We start from the raw sequence: 20,426 nt of genomic DNA, 5'->3' as shown, positions 1-20,426 counted from the left end.
TGAAATAAATAAATAGATAGATAAATACAGAAATAAATAAATGTCCGTGTATGTTTATTTGGAACCTAAAAGGACAGCGTGTGCCATCTAGTGGTTAACTAATAGAATGCAGTGCTCAAAGTTGGAACTGCAATTCTTCAGCAGAGGTGCAGGGCAAATTTCATCACGTATTTGTCATGCTGTAGTCATTGATCCATTAAATTTGTGATTGGGGCCCTTTAATAAGGTGTGTGTTGTCTACCTGCGCAATGCCTCCCACAAACTTGGTCTTGACCACCACGTTGTCTTCGTCGGCTTTGTCGAAGGCCGCCTTCTGAGCGGCTCGGACCAGGTTGTCGGACGCCTTCTTGACTGCATTGCCAGCAATCTGGTTGAACATCCAATGGGACCGTCACATAAAACCACCAGGAGGCACACAAATGTTGCATGCACAAATGTTGCACCGATACCGAGCACCGATACCACTGTTACTTTTAATACATAAACATTTCCCCTCAAAACTGATAGATAACTTTAGAAAAACATTTTTATATGCCCAAAAAGTATTTTTTTCTTAAAATGGCATCAAATTAATGACAATCTGAAATGCATACCTGCAGTCTCCTCATGGCCTCAGAGTCTTGGTCAGCCTTCACCTTGCAGGCCACCAGCAGCTGAGCTGTAGATGCGGCTACCTGTTTGGCCGAAGAGATGAGCTTCTCCTCGCTGGCGTGACCTTGCACGGACGCGTTGGCCGCTTCGCACAGGTTGCTGGTGGCCGCCGCCACCATACGCGCCTGAGTGAGGCCACGAGCTTCGTCAGCCATCTTGTCAAACGCGTCGATCAAATATTCTTTGTACTCACAGCAGAGATGAGCCCCTGGGACCACTGTCCGTCATCTATGGCGTTGGCCGGGATGGAGCCCACTTTTCCCTGAGCCACCAGCTCCCTCTGGGCGGCCGAGGCGGATTTGACCAGGGCGCTGGTAGCGGCGGCGATGGATTTGGCCGCCTCTAGGATCTGCTCCTCGAAGTTCAACGTTTCATCTGCCAACTGAGGGGGGAAAAAAACAACAACACATACTTCCATTACATGTTTATCACTTTGTGTGTATACATGCAAATTGTTCATACTGTACCTAGAAGGGGCCGTCGTGGATATAATTCAGGATTACCTCACTTTATCCTAATTTGATTGTGTGTTGGTATAATTAAACACAATCCAACAACTTTTATTTTGCACTTTGTGTGGAGTTCAAGGGAAAGTATCACGTATTTAATTTTTCAATGTAAGTTTCTTAATTTTTAATTTCAAGATAACAGTTATGGGATCTGAAATGTCTTTTGTTGTTCTTTTTGACATTTCTCTTTAATTTTCATGAATAAGTCATTCATTCAAATTACAAAATGATGTGGTGACCCAAATAAATTTGCTTTGGCTTTGAAGGACTTCTACATCTACAAACCGACGCTGAAAAATCTAAATTGTGCAATGACTGACAAGATTATTATATTACATTAAAGTGTTTGGATTAATAACACACGTGACCTCTTGCTCACAAAACACACAAACACATTCACACGCCACAAGTCTGTAGACAGAGCGGGACACTGTAGGAATATGTTTGATATATAGTTGGGACTGAATAACAACCTAATATATCAAACATATCAGACAGAGCCCTGCAGAGGAGGCCTCCGGAGGCGGGGGCAGGCAAGGCAGGGACACAAGGAGAGAGAGGGTTAGGGTGGAAGTGGGGTTAAAGGTTAGATTGATTTGGCGTGGGATTTATAAAGAGCATATGTAGGGAAAGGGATTTAGCTCAATTTAGCACAGATGGAAGGAGGGGGATGAGGAAGAAACAAGTCAAAAGGGAATAGAGCCAAATCTTGGGAGGGATATTAAAACATTTTCATGGACAAGGAGAACGAATGAGTTGGATTTTAAACCATGAGGGGCTCAATGTTTACAGGCTAGCAAGTACGAGTTTTTCTCTCCCACTGAAAACAGGGGGATGGACACATGAGGAGGGGTGGTGAGAAAATTATTTAGCAGCCATTGTAGCGCCATCACTGGACGTTGTGGGGAATGTTTCAACAGGGAGGAGACAAGAGACAACATCCACATTACTGAAAATACTCATTTGTCACTTTATTTTTCACGTATGCACACACAATTTAAAAAATGATTTAGATTTGGAAAAAAAAATTGCACTTGATGAGTTTTTATTATTGGTTTTATGCTTATTAGAAAAATGTATGTAGTTTTAATGTGCTTTCAATGTTGTGGAAATTCCAGTTTGAAATGCAAGATGGAAAATGTGTGATGAATGAAAATAAAATTATCCAAAAATATCAGAATATTAAAACGAAATTCTAGTATGTATAGAAATTTTAAAAATCTGGTCATATTGATTTTGTTTTACAATACTTTAATTGTGATTCATTTAATATTTTAGACATTTTTTATTAAAATTATTTGATTTATTTATTGATTTCTTTCCAAATGATTTAATTTTGAAAGTGCATATAAACAAATCCCTAACTTATTGTGAGTCGTGTGGTGTCTCACCTTGGGCTTGGCTCGAGGTTTGAGTTGCTCCAGCTTCTTTGCGGCAGCCTCAATGGACGCCGCCGCCCCGAGCAGCTCCGTCTCCGCAATCACCGTCGGGTCCTCGGGGTCCACCCACTCGGAACCTGGATCGAACCGCGACAACATACCGGTTACGAGCTCGCTCGCAGAATCAGCTTCAAAACGTCGCTGGGTCATGCCTCACGACAACAGAGCATCGGCACATTCACGCATTCCCCGGGTGCCACATGAAAGTGATGTGTGTGTCGAAAACAAAAGCGGATCGAACGGTGACGTCTCCGTGCAGCAGCTGAACTTTGAGATGGGATGAAATGAATCCATGTTAGCGGCCAAAAGATGAGAACGAAAAATAAATAAAAAAAACTCTCAAGCTTTTGGTGAAATCAGTCTCGGGATAGAAAGCAACACTAACTTACCTTCATCTGTGGAGCCAAAAAAGGAGGAAGACAGGCGGTTAACAAAATATCTCAGGGAATAAAGCAATTTTTTTTTTTTACGAAGGACACACAACTCTTATTTTTATGTAAAAAAAAGTGCTGCTCAGCGTGGACGAATTTGGATGTGTACTTTTTTTTTTTCTTCAGAAATTGTACCTTCATTCTCACAGTACGTATCCTCAAGGAAACAAAATTGTCTTCCAAATTCTGTTTAGTTGAGCAATATATATATAAATATAATCTGATGACCTTTCATGGCCTCTGCAGACTGGATAAGTTCTGTGACCGCTCCTGCCACTCGTTTTGAACACGCAGCCAGCTGCTGCTTCTGCTCAGGAGTGGGCCTCTGCAACACCTATGCACAAAAAAAGTAGTATTAGACAGCACTTTACTGCCATCTTGTGGCACCTTACGGGATTTCAGAAAACCAAATACAGCGACTAGGTGAGTTTTCAGCAAATAACAGATGATAGGTTCTCCAGCAAAAAGTGAGGTCCAAATAATGTATCTCAAACAATTTGCAACACAGAAAGCACCCACCATGAGGACTTGTTCAAGTAGATCAATATATCCGGTGGTGCACTCTGACCCAAATCTCAGCGCCCTGTTCTTCACTTCCTCGTTGACATCAGGATGGTAGGCCGCTTGCTGCATAGCACAAACACAATCAACATTAAAGAGGTAAATGCTTTCAGGGTCACCTGATCAACTAGAAGAACCTTGCAGCTGGCGAGCATGTCAGAAATGGCCTTGCGGCTCAGGTTGGCCGTGTGAATGATGTCCTCCTGTCGAGCCGAGTTGCCGGCGGCCACCGCTTTGGCTGTCGCCATGGTGATGCCCTTGGTTATGCGGATGAACTCTTCGGGCGTGGTTGTTTTGCTCGGAGGATCGCGGGACTGGAACAACTGCGGATGACGACACGGGGGGGGGGGGGCAGATGTATAATTAGGTCAATGAAGAGTAGGTAAAACATACTAATCTTAAAATATATTACATATCATTTGTTCAATATTTGTCCATCCCAATATAGTCATTAGGGAGTAGCGAATGATTCTGAGCTATCGGTTTTTAATTCTTCAGCAAATAGTGATCCATACATTAGCACTGCATTTATTAGCATTCGACCCGTACGGCAGCCGATGTCATCTCACCGCCATTTCCTGTTTGATGCACTCGATGGTGGCCTCCAGCGCTCGAGTGCCTCGCGTGGCCTCATCCTCCACAGCCTTCACCGTCTTCAGCAGGGACGTCACATTGGTCACCATCACCTGAAAGCAAAATAGAATTGTCCATCATTTAAATTTGGCAGCGTTGTAAGTAATAAAAGACATATTGTATCTATACTGTATTTTTTTCAGCTCACACATGACCCTAATGATGAGGTCAAGCTCTGTAAAAAAAAAAAAAAAAAAGAAAGATGGATGAAATGGTGCCGGCACCTTTGCCGCGCTCTTGAGCTGGTACATGGACGGGTCATCTGCAGCTTTGCCGGCAGCACACTTGGTGGCGCTGATGAGCTCCGCCAGTGCCTTGGCGACGTCTTTGACAGCATTTATCAGAACCACCTGGAGTTCAAACAATGAGTTCATGAAATAATGAGGCAATAAGAAATGTGAATTCATGTTGCTATGACAACTAAACAGATCAACCTGTGTCTCTGGATCATCAGAACCAATGCTGGCTGCGCCTAGTTTGACCACGTCAGTAAGCTGGGTGATGGTTTTGGCAGAGGACTGGGCGGCCTGCGCCAGCTTATCCTGGCCAGAAGCGGCGCCTGACACCAACATTTTAGTGTCCTCCACTAGAGCTTTGGCCGTTTTCAGGATGTTTTCTCTGAGAAAGAGATATTTTAACATTTGTAATTAAATGACATCCAATACAAGAGCTTTAGCCAAAATAGTAATTTATCTTACCAAGTAAATGGGATTTAATCAGATCATTATTTATAGAGTATTTTTTTTCTGTTTTGTGTTTATTTTATTTTTTATTTTTTGTATTATTATTTTTTCACTCTTTTACACTATTAAAAGCTGTGCTGTGGATATATTTTGAGATCAACTTTCCGTGTAAGAATCAATGCAGAAATAAAATGTGTGTAAAAGTAAAAGATCAAAAAAACAAGGCTTTCTGTGATTTTCCAGTTCCATGCCACCAGAGGAACATGATGAGCCATGTCACATAGCAATTTATCATTTCAATCTGGGATCATCTTTTGAGTCACGCCGTCACACCAAAGCAGCCTATTGTCTCCTTTTGTTGTCACAGTGAAAGATGTGACAGTTCATCTTGCAAAGCCTGAGGGGTATTTTGTACTTTCTGACGTTCCCAAAATGTTAAGCTCCCCTTTTGTCTGCATGCTACTAAGTCATTCTGTCAGCTTCTGATAACACAAAGTAGATTTGAAGCTACAGACGTGAGAAATTCTCCAACAAACAGATTTTGCCACTCCCACCTGTGGTCGGCGAAGGACTCGTCATTTTCCGCGTTGAGCGTGCCAGCGGAGGCGAACATGATGGTGGTGTCCAAATCGGCGATGATGCCCGACACGGCGCTTGCCGCTGTGATGCAGGCCTGCGTTCCTTTGTTGCCTGCCTGGAGTGCCGACAGCACCAAGGACACCTGAGGAAGCACACAAGATGACAACGGTCAGAATGTTTGCTTGTTTTTTTTTTTTTGTTTGTGACGATGCTAACCTTTTCTGTGACGGCACGTGCGCAGTCGATGAGCTCTCGCTTGGTGAAGCCGTCGGAAGGCGTGATCTGCAGCGACCCGGCCTTCTGCACCAGGTAGATGCAGCCGTGGCCCAGCTCCTGCACTCGGGTTTTGATCTGGAAGCCGATCTGGGAAACATGTAGCGGACAAGTGGCTCACGGCAGTTGCTTTTTAATGCCTGCCAGGTCACCGTACCTCTTCGGGCTCGGCCGTGTGGGCGGCCAACCGTCCCTCGATGGCCAGCTGGCTGAAGTCGACCGTTACCTGAGAGGCCAGACCTCCGAGTTCATCCGGACATGTCACCGATTTAGTCATCTAAATCATAACACACCAAACGTCATCATTTCAGATCTTTTCCTAAACATTTTAGACTAAGTAACATTTAAAGTTTAATGCGGTTTACCATTTCCTGAGCAGTGACTGCAATAGCTTTGGAGTGTTTCACCATACTGGTTTGGTAATCCACAAATGAGCCTTCGGGCTCAGGCGGCGTTCCCTCATCCAGCTGAAGAAACAAGAAACATTCCGTTTGTATTTCAAACAAATATGCATTTTAAATTATGACACAAAAAAAAGTTACACTTTTACCAATATAATATAGACCCAAATTCATGCAGTTTTTAATGTGTACATGTCAAGTGAGTTAAAAGCTAAATAATAAATAAATATGTAAACAAACAAACAAATAAATAAACAAACTTCTTGCAACATAAACATGGAAGAACCTCGAGTCACAGTCGATTGGAATTTTAATAGCCGTTTAAGAAGCCTTGGCCACTTAACGCAAGATCATCTTTAATAATTTAGATTCCACACTTTAATTCAACCGAGACCCTTTTGACTTGCTTTGGTAGGTGCTGCTGTTTCTAAGCAACTGAGTTCAAATGGGCTTAGTAAATAACTTATTATTATGAAGTACCGCAACTAGAGCACACATGATTAGATCTTACTTACTATCACGACCATTATTTTCTAATAGAGGTAAAAAGGGAGATGTTAATTAAAGGAGGCATTTATTTGTCTTAAGCTATTACATAGTGTGAATCCTTCTGCTTCGAATACTACTAATAATAATGCAGGACCAACTAAAACAAGAAACAGATTGTTAAATAAACACCTGTGTGACAAAATTGATTATCTTTATCAAGGCAGAATTGATGACTGTGTATGAGGAAGCAAGCATAGTAATGGAAGCATCTGGTGAATATTTAATCCATTTAAAAAAAAAAAAAAAAAGCCTTGCAAGTAAAAGGAAAAAAAAAAAAAAAGAAAAAAAAAAGCTTGCCAGCTTGCACTGCATACATTACAGCGTCTGTGTTAAATTAACGGATCACAGGGAAGCCAGCAGAGAGATGACGCCGATCGGGGTGAAGGAGCGTGCCTGGCTGAAAGCATTTTGCAATATCGCAGGTACTTCACGTTCACAAAGCATACAGACATTTTAGAATCTGACATCGAGCTGCAGTAGTTTAATATATATTGACGTGAAATTTCAACAAGAAATTATATGGAAAACATTTTGATGTCTGGATATAAATAATTGGTTCTCGAGATATGCTGCCGACTTTTTAAATGAAAAATGAAACAGCCATAAACTGGATTTACCTTGGCCATGGCCTCCGCGATGGAATCCACCATGCCGCCGACCATGCCAACTTCGCTGGCAGCCTCGTTCAGCGTCAGCATGATGTCATCCACCGCCTCCTTCATTAACTGAGAGGCCTCGGCGATGGCATCGTGAGTGTGAGACGCCTGAAAGTTGTCATGACAATATTACTTTGTGCAACAAATATGGATGATGGTAAACAACTGCCACTGAAGATCTGACCTTGCAATTTCCTCCCCCCTCCTTGGCGGCATAGAGCATTTGCAAGGCGGACTCAGCCAGAGTCTTGGTCTGATCCAGGAAGGTCATCTGCTGCTGGTGGTCCTTTAGCTTGGACGCCACGCCCACTGCTGCCCTGCTCAGCGGTTCAAAGTAGCCAGCCAGCTGGGTCACCTAAGGTCAAAAATTGACATCAAATCTTAATTACAGGAAATTTCACATTTCTTTTTAATTATATACATATATGGACTTAACAGACAGAAAAAAAACCAATGTTATCATGCCAATGCCTCAAAACTGAACGTTTCATCAGTTTGGTCGGATTCAATACATTAACTATGATGTAATGTATTACGGCAAATATTTTGAATTTTTTTTAAATCCTACTAGTGTGAAACATTATGAATAAGCAATGTGAATAAGTGCTCAAAATGGCTTTTTGGGATAAAAAATTAAATATTAAAAAATATATATGTAAATTGAAAATTAAAATAAAAAAATGTTTTTTCATATATCTGTATCACATTTTCTTCTATTGCGGGCAGGTCTGGAATGTATCCCCAATAAGAAATGACATCGACTGTACTTCCACTTTTGTCTTGCTTCACGCTTAAATCATTTAAGTAAAGTCATTAATGTGTTGCCCTATATAGCGCACCTTGTGTCCTAGTTGGGAAGCCTCGCCTCTGGCAGCAGTGGAAACAGGGTCGATTAAGTGGCCAATTTCCTGAACGGAGGACGTCAGCTGCTCTTGCAGGGCCTGAAAAGAAGAGGAAATGAAAGTACATTTGTTCCTGTGTGGCCTTTCATGTGAAAGGTGGAATTGCATTCACAGTGCTTCATTTGGAACCTTGACATCAATGCCCTCAAACTGAATATCTTTTCCGAGAGTAAAAAAAAAAAACAACCAACAACCTGGTTAAATAAATAAATAAATAAATAAATAAATAAGCACACAAAAAACTAAAATATTGTTGCAGCATTAATTTTGGCTTTTTTATTTTACAGTGTGGCACATGCAAAACATTGAATGAAAGCATCATTTGATAAATAGAAAGAAAAAATAAAATATGTTGAGTCCTTTCGTAACGGTTCCTTACCTCCAGAGAAATGTCGTCCCTGCTGGGTAAGTTCTGGCTGACCGCAGCCAAAGAGGCCTGCTCAATGTCCCGGATACATTTGTTGATGTTATCAATGGATGAGTCGCACTCCCGCTGGCCCGGGGCCTTGTCCCTGAGATGGAAATGGGCCAGAGAGCGAGAGAGCAATAAAATAGATGGGGGGGAGCGAGGTCGAAGGATGACAAACAAGACAGAGTTAAAAAAAAATAAAAAGGACTAAAGGAACATGCAAACACAAAGGATGCAGTTTTTACATCTATCCTGGCTTTGAAAAATAAAATCTAGAAAACTACAAAAATACTTTAGTGAGAAGAATCTTGCATTTTCTTAAAAAACATTGCTTTAAAAATATGTCTGTAAAAATATTCCACTTTTGTGCTGTGAATATGTGAATTTAGACCCTAATATAACATAGTGATGAAAGTAAATAGGATTAGCTTCAACACAGGGGAATTGTCCCCCCCCCCCACAACAAACCGGATGGCGGTGATGAGACTCTTGATGGAGTCGGAGACAGTGCGGGAGTGACCGGCCAGAACAGACCAAGTGGGCGGGTCTTTGGGATTGATAACCAACGAGCGGGCGGTCTTGAGCAGATACGTGGAGCTATCAAGCATGGAGCGTGCCGATTGGATGATGGGCTCCTGTGCCGTAGAACCCTGGAGCCAAACGAGTTGGTGGAAGACTTTAGACCATGGGTGTCAAACTCAAGGCTCGGGGGCCAGATATGGCCCGCCACATCATTTTAGTAGCCCACGAAGAAAGAGTTTGCATCGACTTTGTGTCATTACTAAAATTACAAATTGTTTTCACTTTTTAAAAATAGAGATATTGCTAGCAATTGTTTTTACCATTCATCTTTTTAAACAACAGTTTTTACAAGTCAGTGGTTTCAAAACTAGTTATTCATCAGTTTGTTGTGTAACTTACAGAAGACATTGACAGCCATAATGGCCCTGAGAGGGAAACTACGAGTACAATGCAGCCCGTGACAAAAATGAGTTTGACACCCCTGGTTTGGACGTAAAATGCCTTTTGCCTGGTATACTACACAAAAAGTCTGTGACTGACCTCGTGGCTTATCTGAGCCGGGATGCTGGCAAATTCTGGGTTGGAAGCAAATATCGTCAGGTTTTCCACCGCTTCGATGAGCGGAGCTGTGGCCACTCGACACCTGTTCCTGTTCTCATCTGAGAAATCACCATCGAGAGCCTGAGAGAGGAAAATCACAAACAAGCTCTTGCTGTCATGTTCCACTGATTCTTTAATCCAATGCCTACTGGTTTAAGTCCTGAATGGACATGTGATCTGTCTGATTAGCCTTTGGAAGGACTAGACCCACCTTAATGGTTTTGACCAAGTTGGCGGTGCTGTTAGCCACCTCCTTAGCTGATTGGACAAAGTGTCTCTTGGCGACCGGATTGGTGGTTTTGGAGGAGGCCAGGCGGCAGGCGTTGCACAGAGCAGACGTGTGCTTTGCAACAATGGTGGCTGCTGAGAGCACCTGCAATGTGAAGGAGAAATAACATTTTTAAAAAAGGCCCATAAGATTCATGGTCCATTAGAGGCCACTGCAGCATTTACTCAAAGTACCCGTGATTGTATCTTAAAGGTGAGAAACAATAAAGAACAATATCTGTTTGTCTTTATTTTATGGTGGAATGTACCTGGGAGGCGCTACTTTCTGGGTCCACAAGATTCTGACAAGCCATTTGAATTGCCTGGTTGGCTTTAGCAAACTGGATGGGGTCCACCAATCCCTGGTGACCTGCGTGACTGTTGGGGTCGGACACGCCCACCAGGTAGGATGCCTGAGGATAAAAAAAATAATAATTTAAGTCTTGGGTGTGTATGGAACTGCCTACTATAAGTGAAAAGCCACATAGATATTAAAAGAAAACTTCGTTATTAAAAATTCATATTTGCAATATATTTAAGCCAAATCAAACAGTTTTTAAACATATTGTAAACTTGTTTTCTTACTTATAATGGCATTCCAATTCATTTCATGGAGAGGAATATATTTCGAATTAAAGCTGTGAAGGTCAAGTAAAAAAAAAAAAAAGAAGCAATAACTATAAACTGGAGATTTCCACAATATAGTAATAGATGGCTCGATACGTTCCACGATAAAATCTGTAATTGGGGGGCGTAAATAATCGCCCACGATATAGTGCTGGAACATTGTAATCACTTCAGAGGAATTAATGACGTTTGGGGATTTGTACGTACCTGTCCTGCAGCTTCGGTGAGCCCGCAGAGGGCCTTGGACGCCAATCTGACGCAGTCTCCGAATGACATCACATCTCCCGTCTTGCAGTTCTGGGAAATTCCCGCCATTGACTCTCCCAAGACCTGGACGGAACAACGTGAATTAAAAAAAAAAAGGAGAGTGACAGATTGTGAGATGAGGGATGTTTTAAACTCCCAGTTGGGAGACCTGGATAGCTTACCTTGGAATTTTCCATGACACTCTCGATGCAGTCAAAGTAGGAGAGGTCATTGATGGGTTCATTGGGGTTGTCCAGCATTCCTCGGACAGCCTGGAAAATTTTTAGTAACTTCTTTTACACAGAGGTAAAACATTATCCCACCTTTGCCTTTTACCCAAAACCTATTGAAATTGTAATCTGCGTAACAAAATATATTTTGTTCTCTGAAAAAAGTTTGCTTATCAGCTGGCAAAAAAAGAGATAAATCATACTCCTCCAACTTGTTGCTTCGTGAGAACCAGAATGATTAAAAACGAGTGTGGTTTACCTCAAGCTCTCGCAGGGCGTTATCACACTCCTTTTGGCCGGGCGCCTGCTGAGTGCACAGCGTGATCAGCTGGTTGATGCTGTCAGTTACAGCTCTGAAACCAGAACCGGAAAATTACACTCTGAAGTAGTGCCTTTCAAGCTTTTTACACCAAGTCAAAAAAAAACTTAGCTCTCTCATGTAACACCATAATGACCAACGTATTCATAAAAAGTATATTCTATTTTGTTAGCTACTGCAACACTTTACATTCCAAATTTATATCCTTAAAAGTTAAATACAACTATAACTATACTAGATTAGAAAAACGTGCGAATTTAAGATTTACGAAAATTCAATTCAGTGATGCTTTTGCCTACCGCTAGAGGGAGCACTAGTTATATGTCGGCTCTACATGACGACACTTTGAAAATAACTGCTATGAAAGGAAGGACACTTATCGTGACTATTGATTCTAAAGCCTAAAAATCAGCGTCGGTACCTTGCAGCGGCTGCGAGCAGATTCTTGGCGTTGGCTGCAGCGGGATCTACTGACAGGCTCTTGGCGGCCAGCAGCAGCTTGCTGGAGGCCATGGAGATGTTCTTCAGGTTACCGATCACCTGCACTTGGTCGTCCCGCTTCTGTGAAGACGAGCCACGTGAGACAAAATAAACAACTGCAGCAAGAAAAACTTTCAAGCCAATGAAAGCACAAATGATAAATCGTGCAGTTATTCTTTTTAATAGGGAATATTCACTCTGGCTTTATCTCACAACCTGCATGTAAAGCTAATGAAGATTTAAATTCAAAATATGTAATTGGCTGGTAACCAGATTAGGATAGACCCCGCCTCTTGCCAAAAGTCAGCTGCGACAGGCTGTAGCTCACCCGTGACACTAATGTGGACAAGCGCTATAAAAAATGAATGGCTGGATGAATCCTATAATTTATGGTTATGGGTGGGTGATTGGGCTGCCAATATTGCTGTGCCTTGCTTTATAAAATGTATACAAGCTCTGCCTTATGGCTGGTCTTGACAAGCTCAATTTTGATTATTTACTGATATTGACCCAAATGTGGAAGATGAATGTTTTACTCTGATGGAAGGTGTGCTTTGTATTTTATGCAACATACTATATGTTATTATTTATGCTCTTTGTGTTACGAAATGTGTCATAGGTGGTCACGATGGGGTTTTCTTTTTGTTGATTTGGACATAGAAAATGGAAACATCAAAAAGGTAGCAGGAAATAAAATCTGATATTGTTTCATTTACAGCATGTTCTCGCCCGTCTCCTCTGGCAATGTCTCGTATTATTTTGTGTCAAGTTTATGGGAAGCAAAACGGACCTGAGTGTGCCCTGCCATCTCGATACCGGCGTCCAGGAACTCGTCAAAGTCTTCGCTGAACTTCCCCGACGCCACCGCCAGCTGGCTGCTGGAGGCCCTGGAGGCGTGAACCACCTCGCCTGCAGACTGGTTCAGTTCGGCCGCCGTCTGATTGAGCTCGCTCTGTGCCTCTTGAAAGGTCTTGGAAGGTGGCGGGATCTAAACGCAGCATTTATTAACTTCCTGTGCCTACAAAAACATTTTTTTTTTTATTGCTTGCTTCAACTCACGCTTTCAATGAGGAGCTTCTTGCTGGCTTCGCCAATGCTCTTGAGAGCCATGTCTACGTCCTTCTGACCAGGCAGACAGTTGACGCAGTTGTTCAGTGAATGAGACACGGCCTTGGCCACCTGCAGGTTCAACAAAGACCTTCTAAATACAACAGCACCATCTTTGTTTGTTGCAACCGACAGCATTAATGAATTTGAGGAAAATGAGATGCTAACGCATAAATCATTTATGATGTTTTGCTCATAAAAAATTCCACCTGATTAATTCAAATGCTTTCCCTTGCTTATTATGACAGATGTTGAGCTGCTTACTTCCCTTGCCTGCATGTAAATATTTACCGGAATGTCTCTTATCAGGCAATTTACAGGTTTAAGGACGTCTCACTAACTTTTTGGGAAAACTTTGAACCAATTTAAGACCTCGAGTACATATGGTAGAGATTTGTTGGAAAATATACTCAGTAACCTTTAAAAGTCTGAAGAAGTGCAAATTACGGCTATATTTTTGTTAAATGCTGTCAGATCTCACCTGGGCCAACCTTTGCTGGCTCTCAGCATCACCGGGGCAGATAAGCGCCTCCTTGGCCTCGTGGATGAGAAGCGCAGAGCCCTCCATCACGTCGCGGGCCGAGTCTAGCATGGCGGCGGCGGCTTTGGGATCGGTGGTGGAGGCGGCGACTCCGCGGGCCGCCTGGGCCAGCGTCTTTAAGGCCTGCGCCGTCTCCCTGGCTGCTATGCCTAGTGCACAGTAGTTAGCATGAGTCGATTCAATGCATTATTTATAAAAATATGAGAATTTATTTTTACCCAGCTTCGATTCATAGACATACTACGCAGAAATTAATTCACAGTACCAACCTGTGTAGTGCTCATTGCCTTGTGCAGCACAGGTGAGTAGCTGAGCCATGGAGGACCCAACTGACTTGGATGTGCTCCCTAACTCCTGAGCACACTTTTCCAACTAAAGAAAAATGTAACAACATACAACTTTAAATAGAAAACTTCTTCATTTGAATGAGTAAAGTGACTTTTGCTTACCGATTCGCCCGGCAGCGGTTTCAGCTGTGCATTGCCTGCAGCCAACCTGGCATCCTGCAGCTCACTTTTTAGTGTTTGGATGGCAGTGAGAGCAGAGTCGATTTCCATGGGGCCACAAGCTTCATGAGCCTTGAACAAAAATAAAATCACAAGTCTTAGAAAAAGTGGCAATTCTTTTGTTTCAAATTTTGTTTTCATATTATGAAGTCACTTGTTGCCAGGCAGATTTCAGCAGCTGAGCAAATTGACAACATGAATGAATGATTTCTCTGTATTAAATAGAAAATACAAATTGAAGAATTGTCCGTTACCTTCTGTGCGGCTGTCCTCAGCTCGGCCAAGCAAGTTGCCAGGTTCTTGGCACACTGGCCCAGTTGCATGGCTGCAGCCTGATCCGTCACCGTGGGAACTGATGACTTTGTGGAGGTCACCATTTTACTCCCAGGCTATGTACAACAGGGAGCATACAGGAAATTGATCTATTTTCAAATTTGCTTTGTAAAGCAAAACTCCATAAAGGTTATGATATTGGCTGTTCCTAGATGCTATTAAACGTTACTTATCCGATTTGAACTCTGTTGCTAAGCAAAACAGCAGCACCTACGTGGACATGTAAACAGGCTAAGATGTGAAGGTAGTAGTTTCTTAAATGATGATTTAAATGACCGCTCCACAATGTTGTGTGCATCTAGGGTTTACTTTCTGCAAAGCTATGACATATAAATTCCACCCAGACTGCCTTTTTTCTTGCCATTTCTCCATAATAGTCCTTTTAAACTCCACTTCACTTGACATACATTGTAATTTACCGCTAACATTGTGCAACAGCAACCTTCTGTTGAGCAAATAAACTCCCGCGGCTACCATTTGTCGAAATAGAGCAGTTCAATCAACGAGCTTCTACAGAAACTCCACCACAGGCGTGCTTCTTGAGCTATTAGATAAAAAGAAAATAGGTTGTGGGTCCATTTTAAAAACATCCTAGCATGGTTCAATCTCTATTTATACTTTCTTCGGCCTCATTTCCAAAGTAGTCTTGACAATTCTGGGACATTAAATCTCAACCTTCCATTTTCGTAAACTCGTGTGGGTGTCATGTGTTGCACCTGTAGGAAGTTCTGGCTGGCAATGATGAGGTCAAGCTGTGCACTGATGTCGTCCGGTTTGGCCTGGCTGCTACGCACTCCTTGGACCAGCTGAGGGATGTGGTCAGCCACCGCCTAAATAACACAAAATCGGTGGTCAATTATAGTTAATATGTAAAATCCTGATTAATGTTGTGTGGTGGTTGGTCATTATACTTGACTGGCAGAAACAAATGAACATAAATTGTTAGTTATAACCCAATCCTGCTCACCTTGCAGCTCTGAACTAACTGCTGGTGAGCGGCTGTGTTCTTATTGGAGGCGGCGGCATTCTGAGCGGCGGCGATTGTTTGCGTGGCAGCGGCTGCACCTTGCTTGGCGGCATTCTGAATCGCAAAACACGCACAGCAAATGGCAACATCACACACATCGGTCATCTTTTGAAATAGTCAATGTGTGAAAGTGATCATCTTGGTTTTTGAAATCACACAAAATGCTTCAAATGATCATTTCTGCCCTCTTAGCCCCCAATCGGATCCCCCGCGGACCTCCAGTCTGTTGATCAGCTTCTTCTTGATGGCGTTCTGAGCGGCGGCGTTGGTGGCTACTCGCAAACCCTCAGCGGCTTCCCTCAGTCGCTGTTGCTGATCTTCGTTCTCGGGATAAGCCGCTGCCCCCTGAAAGCAAACACACATCATTCCAAGAAGTCAATTTTGAAAAGTAGCTCCCGTATTTTCTGGACTATAAGGCTCACCTTCAATGAATGGCCCATTTTAAAACTTTGTCCTTATATAAGGCGCACCATTAATACATCATGTCCGATTTTTAATCCAAATCAAATCATTCTCCATTTGATCTTTTTTATTTCAACTTCAGACGCAACAAATTACTTTATAATCACAAAATAACGATCCATAGTCTTTTTGATTCATGATTCATAGTCTTCATCGGGCCACTTATGATTGATTTCATGACACAATGCTTCGGGCCAGTTTAAATTTAGGAATTTTGTCCATATATAAGGCGCACCGGACTATAAGGCGCACTCTGTCTGCTTTTGAGAAAATTTAAGGGTTTTGGGTGCGCCTTATAGTCCGGAAAATACGGGATTTTTCTTGAGGGCAAATGACCAATTTCAGACCACAAGGCAGCAAAGTAATCCCAAGCATCTACGCCGTCTGCCTATTGACGCCAATTAAAGAAACCAAGTCATTTGCATAATTATAAAAACCTGCTAAAACCCTTCCAGAGGGACAAATGACGACACGACGTGCATGAGCGAGCCAACGCTAACAAGCTTTCCAAATCCCAGGGACGCTTTGCTGTGGCAATATAACATGCAAAAATGGAAGAGGAGATCAAACAATGAGCGGTGTCCAGAAGTCTTCTATCTTATCAGTTTATCAGTTGCCATGGCAACAGCTTTGAGATGAAGTCCAGCTGATATGTGTAGAGGCAACTGATGGTAAATTAAAGCTTCATTTGAAGTAAATAGCTGGAGAGCATATTCTTATAGTCACAGTGGAACGTAGGGAGCTATTCGTATCAGATAAATTCATTTCCTAAATTAGTCTCGCTTTGTCTTATTTTAGCATGCTAAGCCTTCATCCTAACTGTCATATAGTATGTTACACTAAGTTTCTGACTGGTCGTATTATTAGCTATAACACCTTTAGGCTTCATTTCGATTTAAGGCAGGAATGTGTACCAAGTGTAGTGTTACAGTAATTTGTTGAGAGGTTATGATGCAGGCTAAATTAGGATCAAACGGAAAGTGAGCAGTATTAAGCCACACTTGGAATCACAGTGACTTAACATTCAGATACACAGCATTGCCAACTTTCAGTTTTGGGATTTTTCTTACGCTTTGATCGTGATCCAGGAGCCAAAATGAGACAATGAGCGTAGGCAGAGTTTTGTTTGATAATCTTGGACAGACTTGATTAAAATGTCAAACTAAGAGTACAGGTCAGTGTCAGGTCAGATGTTTTTAATTCCAAGTGAATGACTCATTGACTTTATCAAAGTACTGTTACACAATTTCAGAAGATCCAATCTTAGAGACGGTAGTAGTAGCGAGTAGTCGGACGGCAAGTAAGAGAGCAAAGATGATACCTTAGCCGCTTCCACCATCCTGGCAGTGGCGTCGGCTAACAATTTAGCTGCCGCCAGCAACTTCTTAGAATTGTCCATGTCCATCTCGGCTTCTGCATCCGACCTTATGGCGTTCACCAAGTCCGAGGTGGCTTGGGCCAGAACCCGGGCCTGACGGACCATCTCTCCTGTGAGCAGAAGGCATACACGACAATGGGAAATGTTATTATCCCCAAATTAAATTTACATGCAACACTAGCTTTTTGGACTGACCTGCATCTCCCATGGAGGTGAAGATGCTCTCGGTGACGGTCATGATGGTGTCAGTGGCCTGGTCGTAGCGGCCGATGGGTTCTCCTTTGGAGGTGTACTGACGGACGTGATGCAGTAAATCTTCTAGAGCTTGATTCACCACGCTGGCTGCTGCGCTAACCTACAAAACAGAATAGGAGCTTCTCATGAGTCCAAGTTTAGCCACCATGACACCTTCTTGGGGAAGGAAATTACAATTAACCTGTTTGAGGAGTTCGCCGTCCTCTGTGGCCGAGAGGCAGGCTTGGACGCAGCTCTCCACCGAGCGGTCCACCAGCTTCCCGGCTTCGATGAGCTGCTCCTGGCAAACGGGGGAGCTGATAGAAGGACTCACCACCTACAAGTATGTGAAAGGAGATGCCATGAGAAGAGATGAACACTTAGCAAGACTGATTCGGGTTTATGCAGTACCTTGGCACACGCCACCAGCTGCGAGGTGGACAGGGCACACTGGGTGGCAGCAGAAATGACTCGGTTCTGGAGAACAGTGTCCTCTGCGACCTGGGCCACGTTCTTTGCCTTCAGGACCAACATGGCGGCAGCATTGGCCACTGCCTTGGCCAAGTTCATAAGGATATCCTGCACAGAAAGCAAAGTCAGAAGGACCAATCACCCGAGAGATAAATAAAAAAATAATAATATGGCGGCCATGTTTGAAGGTTATACATATTGATTCACACCGTGAGGAAAACTCATCTCCTTAGTATGTTGTTATCTCATCATATCAGATTTCGACATAGTTTGAAGTGCACCGTTTTGACAAACAAATGGGCACCATGGTTACCTGGAACCTCTCGTCTGTTTCGTTCTCTCCAATCTGCCGGAGGAGGTCTCCGCTGGCTTGGCCGATGCTGCCTGCTGCTGTCAGCACCGTCTGTCTGGGCTGAACACACACACACACACACACACACACACACACATACACACTCTTAAAAAGGGCTTCTGCTTAACCTGGTACTTCAATGCTTCATTTGAAAATATTCCAACATGGAAGAGCATCTCTAATTTTTCAAAATCCTTACACATGAAAGGACTACGCATCATTACTAGCCGACAAATGTTTTTTTTTTGCTGCTACAGAAGAAACAAACAACTTTGAACAAATGTGAGGCAGATCGTTACAGTCCTGCAGCACAAGTCCATCGAGTCAACTCCATTATTCATTAGTAGGTGGGTCAACAAGCCACTTGCTGTCTGAAAATGCCTTGCAGTCAGCTTCACGTCACTCACAGCTCTTTAATGCACAACGTACATACATGCACATTTAATAAAGTGGGGAGGCAAAGTCGCATTACTCAGAGATTGCACATTTCATTCCGAGACTTCTGGGTGTGTAATTAATTTGGACACAACAAAGAAAGGTAATTATATAGAAAGCCCTATGTGACACCGGGAAATAAAATTCCTTTCTAACTTGCCATAATTCAAAATCTATTCAATTAAGATGCCAATTTACATATTAACCTCTAAAAAATGATATTGCGTTATAAAAAAAAGTCATATTTGTCATTTTGCTTATCTTAGTTAAAAATGTGAGGAATATTCAACAGTGAAAAAGCCTGTCCATTTTTAAACATTAGAAACAGATGGACACACACTTGGCCAGAAAAATAATTTCAGCTAAAACCTGGTGTCTGGTTTTAATTAATCAGAACATTGACGATCGATTTCCCTTACCTCTCCGGAGGCAGGCTCCACGGCTTTGAGTAGGTCAGACACGGCCCCCGCCAGCGTCCTGGCGGCCTTCATCAGGTCATTACCGCCGCCGATCTCATCCTCCATGAGAGCGGCCAACAGCTTAACGCCCTTTGACATCTCAGTCAAGTTAGACGAGATGGTTGTAATGGCGCAGCCCACTGCCGTGTAGTCCGTGTCGGTCGGGTCGCCTGGCGGGGGAAAACGATCGAAGACTTGAAGAGTGACGTTTTTTTTTTGGAAAGACCGCAAAACCAAAAAATAAACATGACAGCTACTGACCGGCAGTGAGGTTGACGACGGAAGCGGTTCCTGCGGTGATGGCGTCAACCTGAGAGTGAATCTCGTGTTTGGATTCGTCCATCTTGTTCTGGATCCAAACTTTGGAGGCCTGCACACAATGTTAATACAATACAACTTTATTCATACAGGGTAGCTATAACAAAACGCTTCACATTAAGCAATGGGACAACCACAAAGAAAGCGAAAACACAAATGAATGAACATACCATGTCCTGTCCTAGTGGAGGCAGGTCATCGACCTCCCCAAGATCAATTTGAGCCTTCTGCACGGCCTGCATGCTGGTGTTGATGGTTCCCATTAAAGCTTGCTGGGCTGAACTCTGCAAAGGAAAAATAACATCTTTTAAGTAAACAGTCTTGCTCTTGCTTTGTTTTGTCAAGTCTGCCTCAATTTGACTCAATCTCTCTGGAATTTGGAAGATTTTTAAAAAATACATTTTTGGATCCTGTCTCTCATGTTAATTCATTGTGAAGAAACTTTTCTTACCAGCGGTGGCATGTGTCCACGGTGCATCTGACCCATGGTGATCTGTTGCTGAGGAGACGGCATGGAACCCACGCTGAGCGACTCGGTACCGATGGAGCCGGATCGGATCACTCCGGGTAGCGCCACAGAGCCGTGTTCCGCCCGACCCATGCGGTTAAACTGCTGTTGGAGGATGGTGGACCTGAAGGCGCAACCGAGCGGCATTAGTTAGTATCGCACATCATAACAAGAAAAATGAGATGGCCTCGATGGAAAGCTGAAGCTCGGACTGGAAAATGAGCTTGCACGTCTAATCGGGAAATGTTTGGATGGAGCTTGCGTTTTCCCAGTGCTGCAAAATTTCCTCTAGAGATTATCTCCCACGATAAAGTCCAGAGGAGGAAGCG

The 20,426-nt window shown here is 43.0% G+C and overlaps 1 protein-coding gene across 4 annotated transcripts in view; it reads right to left on the bottom strand.

Annotated features, from left to right (window-relative positions):
- LOC147059455 (talin-2) overlaps positions 1-20,426 on the bottom strand; it is a 46,672-nt gene that overhangs the window by 2,223 nt on the left and 24,023 nt on the right. For all 4 annotated transcript variants that reach the window (XM_085907154.1, XM_085907157.1, XM_085907156.1 and 1 more), the window contains 44 exons: positions 20,041-20,221; positions 19,760-19,873; positions 19,533-19,641; positions 19,233-19,441; positions 18,340-18,438; positions 17,967-18,134; positions 17,758-17,892; positions 17,517-17,676; positions 17,265-17,431; positions 15,698-15,826; positions 15,422-15,535; positions 15,171-15,284; positions 14,376-14,510; positions 14,065-14,193; positions 13,885-13,987; positions 13,556-13,764; positions 13,027-13,146; positions 12,758-12,955; positions 11,909-12,048; positions 11,428-11,521; positions 11,121-11,210; positions 10,900-11,022; positions 10,335-10,478; positions 10,010-10,171; positions 9,739-9,879; positions 9,145-9,326; positions 8,647-8,779; positions 8,205-8,306; positions 7,550-7,720; positions 7,327-7,473; positions 6,125-6,226; positions 5,917-6,036; positions 5,703-5,849; positions 5,462-5,628; positions 4,659-4,842; positions 4,449-4,574; positions 4,161-4,277; positions 3,729-3,914; positions 3,550-3,657; positions 3,259-3,364; positions 2,552-2,676; positions 845-1,033; positions 594-776; positions 242-367 (listed from right to left, as the gene is read on the bottom strand). In XM_085907154.1, coding sequence (XP_085763280.1) covers positions 242-367; positions 594-776; positions 845-1,033; positions 2,552-2,676; positions 3,259-3,364; positions 3,550-3,657; positions 3,729-3,914; positions 4,161-4,277; positions 4,449-4,574; positions 4,659-4,842; positions 5,462-5,628; positions 5,703-5,849; positions 5,917-6,036; positions 6,125-6,226; positions 7,327-7,473; positions 7,550-7,720; positions 8,205-8,306; positions 8,647-8,779; positions 9,145-9,326; positions 9,739-9,879; positions 10,010-10,171; positions 10,335-10,478; positions 10,900-11,022; positions 11,121-11,210; positions 11,428-11,521; positions 11,909-12,048; positions 12,758-12,955; positions 13,027-13,146; positions 13,556-13,764; positions 13,885-13,987; positions 14,065-14,193; positions 14,376-14,510; positions 15,171-15,284; positions 15,422-15,535; positions 15,698-15,826; positions 17,265-17,431; positions 17,517-17,676; positions 17,758-17,892; positions 17,967-18,134; positions 18,340-18,438; positions 19,233-19,441; positions 19,533-19,641; positions 19,760-19,873; positions 20,041-20,221 — 6,208 coding nt within the window. The remainder of the gene's footprint in view (positions 1-241; positions 368-593; positions 777-844; positions 1,034-2,551; positions 2,677-3,258; positions 3,365-3,549; positions 3,658-3,728; positions 3,915-4,160; positions 4,278-4,448; positions 4,575-4,658; positions 4,843-5,461; positions 5,629-5,702; positions 5,850-5,916; positions 6,037-6,124; positions 6,227-7,326; positions 7,474-7,549; positions 7,721-8,204; positions 8,307-8,646; positions 8,780-9,144; positions 9,327-9,738; positions 9,880-10,009; positions 10,172-10,334; positions 10,479-10,899; positions 11,023-11,120; positions 11,211-11,427; positions 11,522-11,908; positions 12,049-12,757; positions 12,956-13,026; positions 13,147-13,555; positions 13,765-13,884; positions 13,988-14,064; positions 14,194-14,375; positions 14,511-15,170; positions 15,285-15,421; positions 15,536-15,697; positions 15,827-17,264; positions 17,432-17,516; positions 17,677-17,757; positions 17,893-17,966; positions 18,135-18,339; positions 18,439-19,232; positions 19,442-19,532; positions 19,642-19,759; positions 19,874-20,040; positions 20,222-20,426) is intronic.

Source organism: Syngnathus leptorhynchus, chromosome 3 (assembly GCF_054491065.1).
Source record: "Syngnathus leptorhynchus isolate UIUO chromosome 3, UIUO_Slep, whole genome shotgun sequence".
Taxonomy (NCBI): domain Eukaryota; kingdom Metazoa; phylum Chordata; class Actinopteri; order Syngnathiformes; family Syngnathidae; genus Syngnathus; species Syngnathus leptorhynchus.
This window is presented reverse-complemented; position numbering and strand designations above follow the sequence as displayed.